The sequence below is a fragment of the Rhopalosiphum maidis genome, chromosome 3 (genome assembly GCF_003676215.2).
Source record: "Rhopalosiphum maidis isolate BTI-1 chromosome 3, ASM367621v3, whole genome shotgun sequence".
NCBI classification, from domain to species: Eukaryota; Metazoa; Arthropoda; class Insecta; order Hemiptera; family Aphididae; genus Rhopalosiphum; species Rhopalosiphum maidis.
Genome location: NC_040879.1, coordinates 66,576,686 through 66,595,238, shown reverse-complemented (window position 1 = coordinate 66,595,238; position 18,553 = coordinate 66,576,686). Strand labels below are relative to the sequence as shown.

General features: G+C 24.4%; 2 protein-coding genes and 1 pseudogene across 2 annotated transcripts; all 3 read right to left on the bottom strand.

Annotated features, from left to right (window-relative positions):
• Window positions 1–2,357: 2,357 nt before the first annotated feature.
• Window positions 2,358–3,556, bottom strand: LOC113557242. Its single transcript, XM_026962652.1, has 2 exons — window positions 3,422–3,556; window positions 2,358–2,891 (listed from the first exon to the last, which is right to left on the bottom strand). The coding sequence occupies exon 2, from the start codon at window positions 2,836–2,838 to the stop codon at window positions 2,392–2,394; it is 447 nt and encodes a 148-aa protein (XP_026818453.1). The 5' UTR covers window positions 2,839–2,891; window positions 3,422–3,556; the 3' UTR covers window positions 2,358–2,391.
• Window positions 2,838–3,858, bottom strand: LOC113558088 (annotated as a pseudogene).
• LOC113557241 lies at window positions 3,633–6,697 on the bottom strand. Its single transcript, XM_026962651.1, has 7 exons — window positions 6,434–6,697; window positions 6,130–6,369; window positions 5,102–5,199; window positions 4,790–5,025; window positions 4,284–4,416; window positions 3,918–3,933; window positions 3,633–3,737 (listed from the first exon to the last, which is right to left on the bottom strand). The coding sequence occupies exons 1-5, from the start codon at window positions 6,674–6,676 to the stop codon at window positions 4,352–4,354; spliced, it is 882 nt and encodes a 293-aa protein (XP_026818452.1). The 5' UTR covers window positions 6,677–6,697; the 3' UTR covers window positions 3,633–3,737; window positions 3,918–3,933; window positions 4,284–4,351.
• Window positions 6,698–18,553: the final 11,856 nt, after the last annotated feature.

The window sequence follows — 18,553 nt, the reverse complement described above, 5'->3', positions numbered from 1 at the left end:
AGACTCCTGTTGAGCTTTGGGCTGGAAGTAAGCCTAACTTATCTAATGTTAGAATCTTTGGATGCGTTGAATTCGCACACCAATTGAGGTGCAAGTTAGATTCAAAGTCAAAAAGGGGTATATTTGTTGGCTATACAAAAAATGGTTATAGATTATGGGATCCATTAACAAAGACTGTTTTTGTTAGTCGAAATGTCATATTTAATGAAAAAGAATTTTTAAATCCTATAATTACTAATGAGGAAAGGAAAATATTTGTTTAAATAAATAATTCAGAAATTGCTGAGGAATCAAAAGAAACCACTAAACAAGAAGCTCAAGATGAAGAAAGTAAAACAGAAAATGAAGTGGATAAAGTCAATGAAAATAATATCCCAGCACAAAAACAAAAACTCAGACGTAGCATAAGGATTATGACATGTCAATGATGGCACTTTCTGCTGAATACTATGTTCAAAATTTACCAGAAACTGTTGAAGAAATCAAAACTTACTCAAATCATATTGAGTGGAAAGGAGCTATGGAAGAAGAAATGAGAGCTCTTAATGATAATAATACATGGACCTTAGTTAAATGAGTGCCTAACAAAAGGGTTATGAACAACAAGTGGGTCTTTAAAGTTAAAACTGATGAACAAGGAAATGTTACACGATTTAAAGCAAAACTTATTGTCAAAGGCTATTCTCAAAAATTGGGTTTTGACTACATGGATACATATGCATCCATAGCCAACACAGTGACTGTTCACACATTACTAACACTGACACTACACAAGAACTTGCATATTATTTAAATTAATGTGATAACAACATTTCCGAATGGAATAGTTGAAGAAGAATTGTACATGAGACAACTTGAGGGTTTTGATAAAAGAGAGGATTTGGTATGTAAACTAAACAAATCCTAGTATAGTCTGAATCAAGCTCCTTATTGTTGGAATAAAAGATTTAATCAATTTATCGAAAGACAAGGATTAGTAAGAAGTAATTCTGATCGATGCTCATATATAAAAATTAATATTAATATATGTTTATTTTTACTATTGTAAGTGGATGATGTTTTACTAGTGAGCAACTCTACGAAGACAATGGATGACTTAAGAAGAACACTGAAAAAAGAATTTAAATTAACCGATCAAGGTGAAGCAAAATCATTTCTAGGTATTAAAATAGAACGTACTAAAGAAACTATGAAAATTAGTCAAACTCATTATTTGGAAAAGTTGCTGAAGAAATTTTCAATGGAAGACTGCAAGCCAATATCGACACCTATGGACACCAAATTTAATACAGAAAATGGAGAGACAACCAATAAACTTTATCGCGAGTTAATTGGATTTATTATGTATGTAATGATTCAAATAAGACCAAACTTAAGCGTTGCCGTTAATTTATTTAGTTAATATCAGTCTCAACCAACAGACAGCTTGTATAATCAACTAAAAAGTGTACTAAGCTATGTGAAGAGTACTACTGATGCTGGTCTTATATATACAAAAGGTAAAGAAGTAAGCCTACTAAAGAGATTTGTTAATGTAGATTTCGCTAATGACATCCGCAATAGAAAATCTACCTCTGGATACTTATTTCAAATATATGGATCTACAGTTTGCTAGTCAGTTCGGCTATACAAGAAGCTATGTGGTTCAAAGGCTTACTTGTTGAAATGAGTGTTATAGGAGCAGATGAACAAATTGTTTTATAAACATCTAGATACCAAGTACAATTTCATTAATGAATCCATTGCCAGCTTCAACATTCATGAGACTGAAGAAATGTATTGGTGTCAATGAATACTAAGATTAGTGAGATTAGTTATATTATGATTTATGTTATATTAGTTATATTGTTTTATATGTTTATTATTATTTTACTTATGTATACTACCATGACTTTGCGCCAGTCCGGATGGAATTGTAATAAAACAAGGGAAAATAACCAAAGTTTTAAAAGTTAAATGCCCAATTTCATGCAAGTCAAAACCAATAGTTGATCGTCTGAATAAAGTTTGTAATGTACCATACCTAAAATATGAAAGTAACAAAATTGTTCTAAGTCCAGTCATCAGTACTTTACTCAATGTCAGATTTTAATGTTTTGTTCAGGACTAGAACAGTGTGATTTATTTGTTTATAATACTATTGAACCTAAATAACTGTTTCTGTTGAAAAAAATTTATTGTTTTAAAAAAAATTAATAACAAGATTAGAATATTTCTGTTTCAATTTTTATTTGCCAAATGTTATATCTAAATAAATGCATATTTTATAAATTATATAATATAGTATTTATCATAATTATTTAACTATTATGACATAATATGTATGGAAATACAATAAAATTTGTTACTGCAAGATTAATTAATTTAATAATAGTTTAACATTATTAACTTTTATTCCTTTATGATAGGACTTTGTAAATTTATCAGTATATAACAAATATGTATAATTTCATCTATGGATGGTAATAAATCTACTGTAATTTTATTTAAAATTGAATATGTTTTTAGTTTTGAAAAAACCCGTTCAATATGTATACGCACACTAGCAACAGAATATGTTTCTAATACTTCTTCCTCGGTGAATCTTCTGTTATGAAGAATGAGTGGAATAACTAAAACACTTTTAACATTTTCACAATTCACTTTAATTCCAGGGAATCCTTTGTCTGCCATAACTTCATCATTAGGTTCTAATTTTGATAGAAATCCACAGTAGTTTGTTATAAATGTATCACTGCTTTTACTGTCATAGCATTTGGAAACAAAACTTATGAATCCACTGGGAGTTATGGCAACTAATACTTTTACAGTATAAGTGTTTTTGTAATGTGAGTACATATAAACCCTTTGTTCCACTGTACTAGGTTGTTCTGTTTTGATTTCTGTACAATCTATTAAACAAAGACAATTTGGATAATTACTTTTAAATGTTTAGGGGAAAGTATTAAGCACAGCACTGTTTTTTGTCAGGCAAAAATATAAAATGTTTTGTTTGATTTTCCAAGGCATATAATATATTATAGAAAATTCTTGTCACAGTTGTAGGATTTATATTAAATATAGCACTTATAGCATAGTATGTTATACTTAATTATATTTTTAGAAGAAAAATTAATAATCTATTTTCTTTTGTTATAGAACTATTTCACAAAACCAATATAAAAGAAAGTAAGAGATTGAATACTTTAAATGTAGTACCAGTAAGACCTTTTAATTGTTGCTCATTAGAAATTGAATAAAAACTACTAAAATGGTTCAAATGGACAAAAGATATATCAGGACCACATGCTATATTTGTCAAATTTAAAAAAAAAATATTATTGTGAATGACTGGTATACATGCTTGTGTTTCAACATCATTACTTGTTTTACTGAATAAACATTCAAAAGTAAAAATATCAGTATCAGTGTTAAATGAAACCTGAGTGCTAATAGTACAACTCATTTTGTCAATATTACTAAATGTAGGAAATTCATTAACAGTTGATTCAGTAGATTTAGTCACAATAATATTTGAAGAAGCTCTCTGTTTAATTTCTTGATGCTGACGATTTCGTTGATACCGATTATTTTGTTGTTGTTCATTAATTGTTGTTAATTCATTTTTTTTATAAACATCAGGAAACAATGAAGGAATAAATGCAGGACTTTTGGGATCCTTGGATTTTCGGTTGCCAATAAAATGTTTACTGCAAATTAAACTGTGATACTTTGGTTGCCATAATTGACCATTTTTACTGAAATAAAAAAATAAAATATGTTGAGTAGGTAATTATTATATTTTCCATAAAGAATACAATAATTTAACTTGTGTGTACACTACTATAGGTACCAATACTTAATTTTTGTAAAGTACATATTAATTTGAGTGCTACTAATGAGCTATGTAAATTTAAAATGTGTAATTATTTACTTACTCCAACCGATTAACAGCTTTTATCCACCCATTGGTTGTTTTTTTATTATTAACAGCATGACAATTATATATATATATGATTGCATAGATAATAACTTATTACTAAAAAATATTGATTATTTATTATTCATGATATTATATTATATGTAATTATAAATTATAATTAATACATAGCGATAGAAATGGTTTATTATTATCCACAAATACAAATTGTATTTATTATTTGTTTTAAAAACAAAACACCCATTATATAATTGGTTAGCTTTTAAAATATATAATAACCAATAACGCTATGAGTCATTTGTTTTTTTTTTTTTAGTAATTAATTAAATTAAAAACTTAATTACCATTTTATAGAATATATTACCGAATATTTATTTGTAACCTCCAGATTAAATCATATGATAGTATTGATTATTCAGTTGACAGTAATATTTAAAGATTTTGGCTAAATCCCAAATAAAATACACCGTATCCATTTACTATTGTTGATAAATTATCTGAAATATATAAAATAATTATAAATTAACTTAAAACATTCATAGTAAATTAATAAACAATATTTGTGTTATCTTGAATAAAATCATTAGATACTTTGGAACCTATGTTAAAATGTGAGTTATTAAAATTAAATATTTAGTGTTAAGGAATGGGCAAACTACAGTGTAACCATAATATGATAAAATAAAGTAAAATATTATATAAAACATTTTAAACAATTGTAGGTATTTACTGTTTAAAACAATGCATATATATATAGATATATAGCATATAAATTAAATATAATAGTATTACATAAAAAATGTTGTTTAACAATTGTTGGCTCTTAAAAAGTTTTGCTCGTTTCTCATACAAGGTATTAATATAAGTTACCAGGATTGGTCATTGCTGCTTTTATTTTATCTTCATTGTTTTCAACAAATTTAATCAAACTTTTTTCTAATGTGTTTATATAGAAACTATTAACAGTCCATGTATCATGTTGATCAATATCAATTGGAAATGAATTACAATAAAAATACTTTTCATGGAAATCATTAATTATATGGCTTAATATTATATGAATATATCCAATATATGAATTTTTTTTATAAAAGGGGAACCAATATCTAAAAATAATACAAACATAATAAAATATTATTAATAAACAAAAGAAATAATTAAATTTAACAAAATACCAAATACCTGACAAAACGCTGTATATCAAGACAAGATACATTCTCTGTAGCAGAATTTTTTATAGCTAAATATATTAAATGAATCCAATTTAATGGTGGACACACCTAAAATTTTCATGTAACAAATATTAGTAAATAAAGTTATTTTTATATTATAGGTATGCACTAGTGTTTATTTTATACCTAATAAACACTACTGCAATGTTATAATAAGACAATTAATAAATTATTTGATACTTCGAGTTCAGTTTAATTTTTATTAAAATGGCTTCTTGTAAAACTATTATTATAAAATATATTAAAAGATGTATTTATTATGGTAGTATAAGAAAAAATTTAAAAACTCAATAATATATATATATAATATATATTATATAACTTTTAAAACTTTTAAGAGGTAAATAATACAGTAGCCTATCTATATAACTTATAAGTAATCAGTGATCTTTGATCTTACTTTTCAAGTTTTAATTTGTGAGCAAACATAGATTAAAATGTACAATATGGTACACAGAGTATGAAAAATATAATGCTGCTATTTTACTAGCTCTTTATGAAAATGCACTTTTAATATTTAATTTGTGTTTATTAGTTTATTGTACAAAATTTTTTACACTTTTAAATCAATATAAAATCTATCATTGTTTAAAGAAATAAAATCATAAACATAAACTAAAAGTAAAACAATATAAATTGTAAGTACCCCCGTTCTGTGTCCCAACATATGTAAACAATTTTAATTTATAAATATTTAAAAATCCACAACTCAACCATATGGTTTTAGGTACAAATACAATTTTATTTTCTATCATAATTAATTACCATAACCTCTTGTACTTAATCAAAAATATTTTAAGTATTTTGTACCAACAGGAAAAAAATGAATGAATTTTATAAAGAAATTTTTTTTTGAAAATCTGGACCATAGCTTTCACCACCCTAACAATAAAAAATTTAACATCAACTAGTCACTTATAATATAGTATAGCACTGTAATTAAAATCATATGCATAGGTATTAATAATTTATAATTACAATGTTTTCAGATGTTTTCGTAACATTATCATTATCTTTCTTGACTATTGGATTGATTGTATCTAATGAAAAGTTCACACCTTGCAAACTATTATTGTAATGATCAGTTCTTGCTTTTTTATTCATTGAAATATTTGGTATTATATTATTTGAATTATTAGAAATATTTAACATATTTTGATTATTTTTATTAATTAATTCATCATATTGTTGGTCTTTTGAGGATTTTTTATTTTTGCACTAAAAATAATAAACATTAATTATGATATAGATATATTTAAAAAATAATTTAACAGAATCTCACATTTTTCAATAAGTCGTTTTCAAGTTCTATTTTTAATAAATGAGAAAGAGGCATATCTTTTATATTTTCCTCTTCATCACTTGAACTTAAGTCTCTGTACCAATCTAATGTAGAATCGTATTCATCACAATCATTAATTATCTTTACGGTATGATTTACTTTTTTATCATGCCATCGAAAATTTTTTTTTTTATTATCACAAAAGTAATTATGTTCATGCATGGCATTATATTGTTTCATCATATTGTCAGAGTTATTCTTCTAATATGATTTTTAGTCAATATTTATTTTTATATTTTAATTTTAAATCACTTTATGAAAAGATCAATCAAAACCTAAATGTATTTTACATTATTTGTATTTAAGTTACCAGTAGGTAATAAATGATATACATACAATTTTTTTTCTTACCTGTAATTAAATTATAGGCTGAAATAATCCATGATAATTCTATTGCAATATAAATTCTATTGTGGTAACCTATATTATATTCTTTTTCAAATTAAAATATTTATTATTTCTTGATTTAAGTAAATCTTAAATTATAAATTCTTGAATGTTGGAAATACCTAAATAAAAAAAAAACCAATAACATTAAATAAATCATTAAAAGATATTATTTTTTGTAAACCAACATTAAAATTATAAAGAAAAAAAAATTAATTTAATTTATCAAATATTAGTAAAAGGGTATCATTATAAATGTATTATAATATCTGCTTTTATATATCGGTGTTAAATTTTTAACAATTGGTTTATTACTAGTCTTGTATGATTTTTGCTATAATAAAGCAGATACCCCTTTAAATATCCTAAATAATTGCATCTTAAATTAAAAGTTTGTAATGCATGGATAGTTTAATAATAATATTATTGTGCATGGAAAAGACTTTGAAAAAAAAAACAAAATTATAATATGATGAACATAATATAAAAATATAAATCTATAATAGTTTTTTAATTTTTATTCTTGAAGTATTTTTTTTCTTCAAAATATTTAATTAATTACAGATATATTAAGTTATTGCATACCTATCTACAGCTAAAGCTAATAGGGATCCATATAATTTATACTAGTACTTACACATAACTAAACATATTAGGTATGTATAAATTGACCAAAAGAAATAAATATCTTTGTAATACATTTTATTGAAGAATATAAATAAATAAATAATAAAAGTTTTAGTTTTTTCCATTAATTTGATTTAATTTTGGTTATTTTTTCAGGAATTCGAATAGATACTTCTTAATATACTTTAACGGAGCGTGTTATCGACCATGTTACTATTAGGTTAGGTTGAACTGTTACATAAAAAGAAAAAAGAATTTGGAGACTCACTATTCGATCTAAAGTAATGACGAACAGCGTGTAACAAATAACAACAAATAGGACATTATACCTGCATATGTTTTCTTTGCTTTACATATACAATATGGAAAATCTTCGTTCAGCAGAATTGATTTTGTGATGTTAACTTTAATATTAGAGTAAATATACATATTATCAAATTTAAAGGTAAAAATATTATCTAGAAAATATTGCTATTAAATATGCTTTTATTTATATTATCATTTTAAAGTTGTAATATTTTACATAGCTACAACTTAATTTAACAACTAAAAAAAGCATATGGCATTTCCTAGATAATATTCTTACTTTTACATTTGGTAATAGGTAAATTTACTCTAATATTAAAGCTAACACGACAAAATGTATTCTGCTGAATGCAAATTTGCTATGATTTACGTTAGACGTTAGTGAGATAGAGACAACACATACGGGTATAACGCCCTTTTAATAAATTATAAGTCCCTTACAACTTTTCTTCTAATAGAACTTAAACTAAATAAAAATATAAAATTGTGAGAATGGAGAATTGAGATATCATTAATCATCTTTCAAATGTATAGACAACATGGTAAATGTCTTTATAAGTTATTTGTTTGGTAAATAAGTTTCATAAAACTCGGATATATTTAGTAAGTCATTCAAGTCGATTATTAAAATATCAAATTGGATAAATGATTCAATAAAATAAGTTTTGAAAAATAATTATCAATAGTTTCAGATGATTTTTACTGGAAAATATCTATACATAATATGTATATACAATTTTTGTATAGTTGGTAGGAGATAACTTTTTTACAAAAATAAATAAATTGTAAGCTTGCATGTGATATTAAATAATACCATACTACCAACGAATCGCGGACGAAAAATCCGGGGACAAAAAGTCCATAGACAAAAAGTCCGGATTCATTTTTTATAGTCGAACAAAGTCCGAGCACATTTTTAGTGTCGGACAAAAGTCCGAAAATACAAAATATTTTATAAACCTAATTAATATTTATTTAAAAAATTTAAAAATCCTGTACACATATTATTATATATCGTATAATTAACAAAAAATAACGGAAATCCACTAGTCAGAACTAGTACTAGTACTATAGTTAGGTACCTATAATAATGACAAACTTAATATATATTTTTATTATAATTATAATATACTATTTTTTTTTTTTTTTTTTTAGTTTCGTTTTGATTGACGTGTTGATAAATAAAATAAAATTCATTGTTTGTTAAAATGTATTTAGTTACAAATAAATTTTGATATTATGATATATAACGTCTATAAACATTTTTAAATTTTTAAAATAAATAATAATTTTTTAAAATATTTTGTATTTTCAGACTTTTTGTTCGACACTAAATATGTGCTTGGACTCTATATCCGACTATAAAAACTGAATCCGGACTTTTTTTCCAACTTTTTTTAAAATGGACTTTTAGACCGATTACCACTACCAACATAAATTATTGCTATAATAAGTAGATAGCAGTGGACAGTGGTTCTAATATTATGTACAACAATCATAGACCTTATACTAATAGACGGTACATGGTAGTAGTTTCGCCGTAAGATCTATAAAGAATCTTCTTCGTAGATCTTGGTTCCACCGTCCATACGTAGGGTGCTGATCATTGTAGTCCAGTGGATATTTTAGGAAATTTTTACTGGGCGACATTAAAAAAATAAATTCACTCTACATGTCATAATCAAAAATTAAAATCAACAAAAATTATGAGCCTAAAAAAACTGTTTTGTATTAAATATATAATTCAATATTATTTACCAACTATATTACTGTATACTTGCGCAGTTAGAAAAACCCATTGATCACGAGTTCAATGAATAACATCAAATGAAAAAATTAATAAATTAATTTTATTTAACTAATTAAATAAATTAAAAACTATGGAAACTAATATATTATCTTAACAACATAAATTAGCGGACTATAGGTTGGAAACTCCTGGTTTAAATTGTTAAAAGGTTTAAAGTGAAATAAATTTTAGCTTGTAGGAACAATGACTAAAATAAAATCGAAAACAATTAATTAGTATATATTTAGCGGAACGACTGAAGACCAGATGAAACATGTTATATTTTGCGTGGAATAAATTTAATTATTATTCTATGGATATTGGGTACCTACGGTGAACGGTCACATAGGTTTTCCATTTTAAATAATTATTAAATTTGTACTTCTAAAATTCGAATTATCAAACGAAATGATATATTGATATATACATATATATAACATATAAATAAATAACAACATATAATTAAACATAAGAAATAGTATTATTAAATGAATTATATAATAATTTCAAACATTTTCATTTTTATAAAATAACGTTGTCGCCCAGTAATTAAATATATCATCTGCTCGGCGACAAAAAAATTTTCTTTTTAATATCCACTGTTGTAGTCATTGTACCATTAACCGTGCGCCTTATCAATACTCACACCACGTACTATCACAGTTAGAAAAGACTGCACCACCCACTCGCATCTATCCCAGATGTCCCGTCTATTTATTTGTACAACTTAAGAAACATAATTCGAAGCATTTACATTCAAATCACATAATATTTCAATGAAAACAGGTTCAAAATCATACCTCTTACCAAGGCCCAGCTCAAGTGTTTAAACACACCTAGACAAACTTGAGTTTTGTCGTTCCTTATGATATGTAAATACCACCTACATCAAATCTTTAATAGAAAAATGTTGCCTCTGAAAAATACTGCCCTCGGCGTGAGCCTATGCCGCCTATCTCTTGAGCCAGGCCTGCTCTTACCAATATAAAACTAATAAAGGTCAAAGGTCTGATCAAATATCAGAAGAGTATTAAATTATCGCGCACAAACTCAAAGTATAGATAAATATTAGAAGTAATACCTACACATAAAGATTACCTATAAAATAATATAAATAACAATAATATACGCATTAAAAAATACCTTACCTTATAAATGCAATGTATTAAATCTAGTTCCATTTGTTGAAAACAAACTTCTCATATCAATGTTTATATTATGTTAAATTTCTAAATAAAAATGTCTTACTTGGTTTAATTATTGATCGATTTTTTATTATTTTAAAATAAAAATAATTTTTTGTTGTGTTATAAGTGTTTGTATCACGGACTAAGATATTATTTACACAGAATAATTCTGTGTTATTTATGACTGGAATCGAATGTTGATAACGGGCCCACCTTAATATTATGATTGAGCGGAGCACGGGGAGATTTTGAGCTCTAATCAACACTAGTGCTCCACGTGGCCAGTTTTGAGTTTATTATTATTAAATATTAGAAATATCATTTATTAATAAAAATTACAACCAGGAATTTTATATAGCATAATTAAAATAAAGTATAGCACCTATTATAATTTGTAAATTATAAATTATAATAAATTATAATGTTGCTAAGTTGTTATAAGCTTTGATAATTTTAGATTCTGAACAGGTTTTGAAGTACCTAGTAATAGTGCTTTGATTTTTGAGTTTAGCCCCTTTTTGAAAAGAAAATGAATCTAGTTGGTACTTTGTATAAAATTTCCAGTAGATTTCTAAAGCGTCAGGAAAAACCCTAAAAAGAGTAACGGAAAAACGGGAATTTTTACGCATAACAAGTTTTCGACATAATCGATTTTTTTTTATTTTGCTGTAACTCAAAAACGAATCATTGAAAACACTTGAAATTTTCACCAAATGTTTATATTAGCGTTAGCTGTTTACGAATAAATTTTCTAAATATTTTGACTTTTTTAAAGCTATATATAGACAATTGAAATTTTCAATTTTTCTGGTTTTTATTTTGAAATGCCGATAAAAAAAAATTGTTATTCCAAAAAAGCTTTAAAATTTAATACAAGGTTTATTATAAGTTTTAATTATCGTAGTAAAAAAAAAATCAAAAATCGTTAATCATAACTAATAATTTTTGTTTTTAGCAATTAGAGTTCAAATTTACGAAATTACGAAATATATCAAAATTTGAAAAGAATTTTGAAGTTGAAAATTCGTAAAATTTTTGTGATATATACCTAAGGTTAAAAAATCTAATACAACGTTATCCATAAGTTTTCCTACAAGTAACTATAAAAAAAATTCTAGCCTCAATATAAAAAAAAATTTATGAGCGTATGAAATTTAATTTTTTACGAAATCACGTAAAATAACGATATATTACAATTTAAATATAGTTAAAAGACATGACGTTATCACGGAGCATTATGAAGTCACCTTAAATCTATGTGTTTTTGTTTTACGTACGATTTAACTTAATAACATCTTTGGAATTATTTTTTCTCCTAGTACACTAATTTCATATTTGAATGTTTGTAGCATATTGTTTTAACTGTTTGTAGACAAAATGCATTTCTGGCTAAATTTTAGTTGTAGAGAAAATAAACTTAATATAAAATTAAAAGATGATAATATTTCGGGAGGGCAAGACGTTGAGTTTTTTCCAATATTCCCAATATAATACGCATTATAATTGTTTAGAATTAGCGAAAATTACAAAAATTTTAAATAACATTTAACTTTTCAAAATTTAAATTTTTTAAAAAAAACTCATTGTCTCACCCTCCAAAATATTGTCATCTTTTAATTTTATAATAGGTATATTTACTCTACAACCAAGATTGAGTGAGTTCTACTCAGACTGCTTAAACGCTTTTTGTCTATGTCGTACGTGTGTAAGACGGAGACAACACATGAGGGTACGACGTTCTCTTAACACACTAACCAATTATAAGTTATAATACGTCTTGGTGTCTCGTATTGTATAATATATAAGACTCAAATATATTAACAAAAACTATTTTGAATATTTTAAAATTCTTACATATTTATTAGGTGTGCTGTAAATACTATTCTTCTTTTTACCTTGAATTATCTTTTGGAGATTTGAAGAATTTTCATTTTTCCATTTGGTGTGTATAGTTTTTTACAAATACAACATTCATGTATCCAAAAACCATTTTTAAATGTTTCATAATAAACATTAAAATTTTTTAAGTTGAGAGAGTACTAAAAAAATGTTGTAAATTTAATATAATATGTCAATATTTTAAAATACACAGGAAGTATTATAAGATATTCTATAAATCTATCCAAAAACTTAAAATACTTCACAAATAAAACCATATTTTTATAATTGTATGAACATTTTATTATATATCCAGTTGACGTCAATAACATAAACACTTAGCAAACTCTAAACACTTGCCACTATTACTGACAACTGACAAGTGATAGGTTTATCGTGCTTAAATTGGGTTATGGACAAATTTTGTTCTGAGTCTTAATAATTATAATCATGTAGGTACTTCAATATATTTTTTTTATTTTAAATTAAACTTTTAAGTAGATAAAAGTAACATAATTAAATATTGGTATTGGATACATATTCATTACCTAATATTTTTTTCCTAATCTGTATCCTGTGGTTTACGAAATTAAATTATACAATCAAATACTTCTATATAATTTTAAAATAATCCTAATTATGTCCTTGTATATACGTTATAATTATTAACTTATACATGCAATGTTTTTGACAACAATTAGACCAACCAACTGTAATAAGATATCGCTAATAGTATAATTAATATGATACAATATTAACGATGTTCTTCGAAATAAAATAATGTATCTTTTTTAAATTACTTAACTTATTTAGTTACCTATTTGCACCAACATTTTTTACGACATTTTGACTTTTTAACCATCGTTTTAAAACCAACATTGACTGAATTACGAGTTATGCCTAGTTTCAACTTAAATGACTAAATTATTTAGTTTTTCAACGAGCATTCTACGATTTTCAAAATTTCCATTCCATTTCATAAATCTATTTAGCTTAACTTTATCTCTTTACCGTAATTCAGTCAATTTTTCGAGCCACAGTTAAATAGTAAAAATGGCTTAAAGAATAAGTATATTATCCAATATGCCGTTTTTGAAATATGTATGTTAATTACCGTATTGCGAATTCACACAACAAAAAATCTAATAATTTGAAAATCGTTAAAAAATGTGATTTCAGTACCTAGCTATTCTTTTTAAATCCTCCCGAAAACTCCATTTCACCTGAGATTACTGGACAAAAACATTTCGTGTTGCCTTTAAAAGAAAAAACACTGACTAGTTCTGCGTCGATTAGCATCAAAGTTACGGTATATAACCATTTTATAGTGCATGATGCATATAGTGCAGAGGCAGACTGTTGTATAGATTTTCAGAGCCCATTTCATCAGTGTAATCCAAGTAGCTAGGTTAAACTAGGATAACTCCACGTCTCTCCCTTTTAACGGGATTGTTATTAATTGTCTTGTTTACATGTGCCGCGATAAACTTATTGTGGTTCTAGAAGCGTGTAATACGAGTATTATAGTAATATCGTAATATGTCTGGCCGGTTTTTTTTTTTTTAAATACTATATTGATTGAACATTTTAGTCAATTGTAATTATGTAAGTACCTAAAAGTGTATTTTTTAATAATGTTCACCTCGTTAAAAATATTATATTATATATAAGTATAACAATTTATTATTAAAGAGTAGGTACCTACAATTACTATTTATTGAATATATGTAAGACTTGAAATAGGTACTGTATAGTATAAAGTATAATATTAATATATATATTATATACAATATATACATAAACCTAAGCATATTTATTATTTACATTATTATTCATAAGTATAAACATTAAAAATATGATGTGTAAAATAGGCACTAAAAACTAATTATATAGGTAATGATTTTCGCTACTGGATGGACCGTTGTCCGTTTATACATTTTATGATTTAAGTATGTCTAAATTTCAGATTTCTACATTTAAAATTAACTGAACTAGTTTCCGTATCAAATAAAATAATCAATTATCTTAACTATCTAGACTATAATCTGTATTACCTAATACAGTAGAACTCCGATTATCCGGACTAATTAATGTCAAGGGTGGTCCGGATAAGCAAATATCCGGATGATTGACGTAAGATATATCAAAAGTTATATAATTGTATGAATGTATTGTATTTATGTATTTATTATTAATAAACATGTAATATAATTTAAAATTCGTAACCATAAACAAATAATTTTAATATATATTAAACTGAAACAAAATAAGCCTAAATTATAATATGTGACATATTTTTAAACCAAAAAAAAGCTTTTTTTTCTCGTCCAGTTAATTGGACGTCCGGATAATCGGAGTTCTACTGTACCAATTTTACACAATTTATTGAATATGCAGTCCATTTTTAATTGAATATTATTTAAATAAAGTTTATTATTAAACTTATTATTTTTTTCCGGAGTTAACAAATTAGATATAATGAACAAAAATATTTTTTATAAATTTCAAATGCAAAAGCAATATATTATATGTACATAGAGTATTATTTATTTTAATTATTATTATTTTTATTAAATATAATAAATTACTTTAAAATATATATTTATTAACAATAAGTAATAACCAAAAAGTGTATCTAATAAAATTTTTAAATTTCAAAAAATTAAAATTTATAAATAGGCACCAAAACGAAGCTATGTTAATATCAATATTTGACTATTAATAGAAAAAAAAATTTTCTGTTCCAATTTTTTCCAATGTTATATTAGTTTATTAAAATTATGATGATTGGTATAAATACAAATGAATTAAAATCAAAAAAGTTTTTAGTTCATACTGAAAATTTGTAAAAAAAAAATGTATACTTATTCATCCCTTTAATAAAATCCCATTCCCTTACCTATTAAACTAGGTAGGTTATATATACATATATATAATTCTTAACATAAAGTAATTAAATTAATAAACAAAATATTAATTAACTTTCAAGGACGAAGAATATTCATAATAATATTAGGATAATATTTTTCAGAATATACCATTATAACTAAATATTATCTATTAGTACCATCTTAATTATTATTATTTGGTAACTCAACAATCTATTTTAAGTATAATAAGTGGCGTTTAAATATATTTTAGTATAAATATAAAGGTAGCTTATCTAATTAACATATACATGATTTTATTTATGTACGAGTAGGTAAATATAATATAGGTACTTGTACAGACGTACATTTGTACTACACTGCTTTTATCATATTATAGCAACTGGTTTTTTGTACACTATTTAATTGACTAAATCATCTACTGGCTACTATCTAATATATTATATTAACTAAAGTTAAAAACCAAAATGTTATTGTATATTTTGTAAATATCTATACATTTATATTAATTAGTAAACTTTCTGTACTATTACATAACTATTATATAGAAAATGTAATTATTAACAGAGGAATAAGTAATAAACTAATAACTATCGAAACAAACCCATAGTAAGGTTAAATCATTTAAAATGTGACCAATTATTTAGCAGTGAAACACTGAAAATAATTTTAAAAAAAAATATATTAGAAATAATATAAAATTAAATATAGTTATAGTATACCTATAAAACTACTAGGTAGTTAATACTGTTTCAAATTATTTTTAGTTATATTTGATTTGTTCTATCATTTTTTTTTTCAATTTCGACCTGTAAAACATATAATTTAATATTAAATTAATTAAATGTATGATAGCTGTTATCATGATAAAATATCGTACAGGTCACACTATTATAATTTTAACTTATATAGACGTATAGTTGTACAAATAAAATAATTACGACATTACGTACTTGAAGCTAAACAATTTTTATTTAAATTTTAATAACAAAACTACAGTTTGGTTATAGTTTACGCGGGAATTAAAAAAAAAATACTTTACTTATTGATCGTTCGATCGTATTTTTTATTTTTGTTTTTAGATCGATAGTTATAGTTATACATTTATAATAGAATACTATGAAAGTATGAACATATACATATTATATATTTTTATGATGATTAATATAATATAATATTAACACATACATTGATAGTAAATTATTATTTAATATTTATATATTTTACACTAATAAATTCTAACAATAAAATAACAGTTATTGGATTTACAGCATCTATTATTAATTAAAATAGTAACAATTATTAAAAGGACTTAGCATTGTAATTTAAATCAAAATTAAAATTATTGCTTACGAAATAGGTACACAAGTTTCTTTTATACAATTTTTTTTAACGTTTGCAATTTCTTGTTGTTGCATATATATAAATATATAATGTATAATGTATTTAATTGCCTATAAGTTATAAGTTATAGTCTAGTTTATGGCTAAAAAAATTGTATTAAACAATTATAAATGTTCAATTAATTTCAAAAGTAAATATTATACTTGATAAATGTATGATTTAATATTATTAAATTAGGAAATCTAAATATATAATAAATATTTTTATTATTTAGGAATGTATTAATTTATGTAGTATATTAGTATCACATTTAATTTACATTTTTCGATTTAAATATTTAAATTACAAAGCAGTTATATCACATTAAAATTATTATTATTTCTACAGTTACAGGATATCAGTAAAATTTAATTTTTAAATACTTGCATAAACTATAATTAAATTAAAACCTTGTAAGTACATCAGTAAAACATAATGCGGGTGACAGGTGGAATACATTAAAATAAAATGGAAAGTGATATAAGCTGAAAAAACTTTCCAAAAAGTTGTATATGCAAATATAATAATTATATTCGAAGAAAGAAAGATCTTTGAAAAATATATGATCTGTTAAAGAAAGTAAAAGAGAAAACATGTAAGTAGGTATACAGTATTTTTTTAATGAATGTGACATAACTCAACTTTCGCTGGTTAGTTAATCTTACACATTTGTTGTCGAGTAAAGATTTTATAAGCTCCGATGTTATATTACAATGTAATAGTTAGTATAGTTACTTCTGAGTATCGGTGATTAATCTTTATGACTTAAATTTCTATACTTAGCATGTAAGTGAAATACTTAATTAATTTAATTCATATTGGCTATTGACTATTATAGTAATATAAGGCCTATATCATTCAAGGAGTTAGGAAATAAAACCAAGTGAATAAAAAGAAAAGGAAAAAAAGCAAATAAAAAAAATCAAGTAAAAAAAGCATATGGAAAAAAACGAAAACCAATTATTATTATGAATTTATAATTTAGTAAATTTATACACGGAGAATGAAAATTGTAGTTTATTTTGTAGAAAAATTGATGCTTTAGCTTTTTTACCTGTTGATGATGTTCCAGCTGGAATGGAATATATTAAACGTATTATGCCAGATGAGGCTAAAGAACTAGTTAATTCTTTTGATCAAACTTATATTTCGGGAATAAATAAACCAATTTAAATTTCATGGCCAGGTAAAAAAAAACTACATTTCGAAATATTCCCCCAATTTTCCCACCTGCTACGCGGAATATACACGAAACAACTCTTAACAATTTAGACCGTACTAATAATCAAATCGAAGGATTTAATCATCGATTTTCTAAACTCGTTAACTATAATCATCCCTCTATTTGGACTCTAATTAAAAAAAATAGATTAAAGATAGATTCAGATAGCACTAAAATAGCAAAATTTGATATAAGTAATTGACAACCAATTGATTTTTGCTTTCTTTTCCATATTCTTTTTTTTCCTCTGCTTTTTATTCACTTGTTTTTTTTCCTAAACTTATCATTCAATGTACGATTGGTAACTCTAGTGTTACCAAAATAATTAAATACACCGATACTATCCACTAGCTAGTATGATTACTATAACTAGAATCACATTTTTTAAATTTA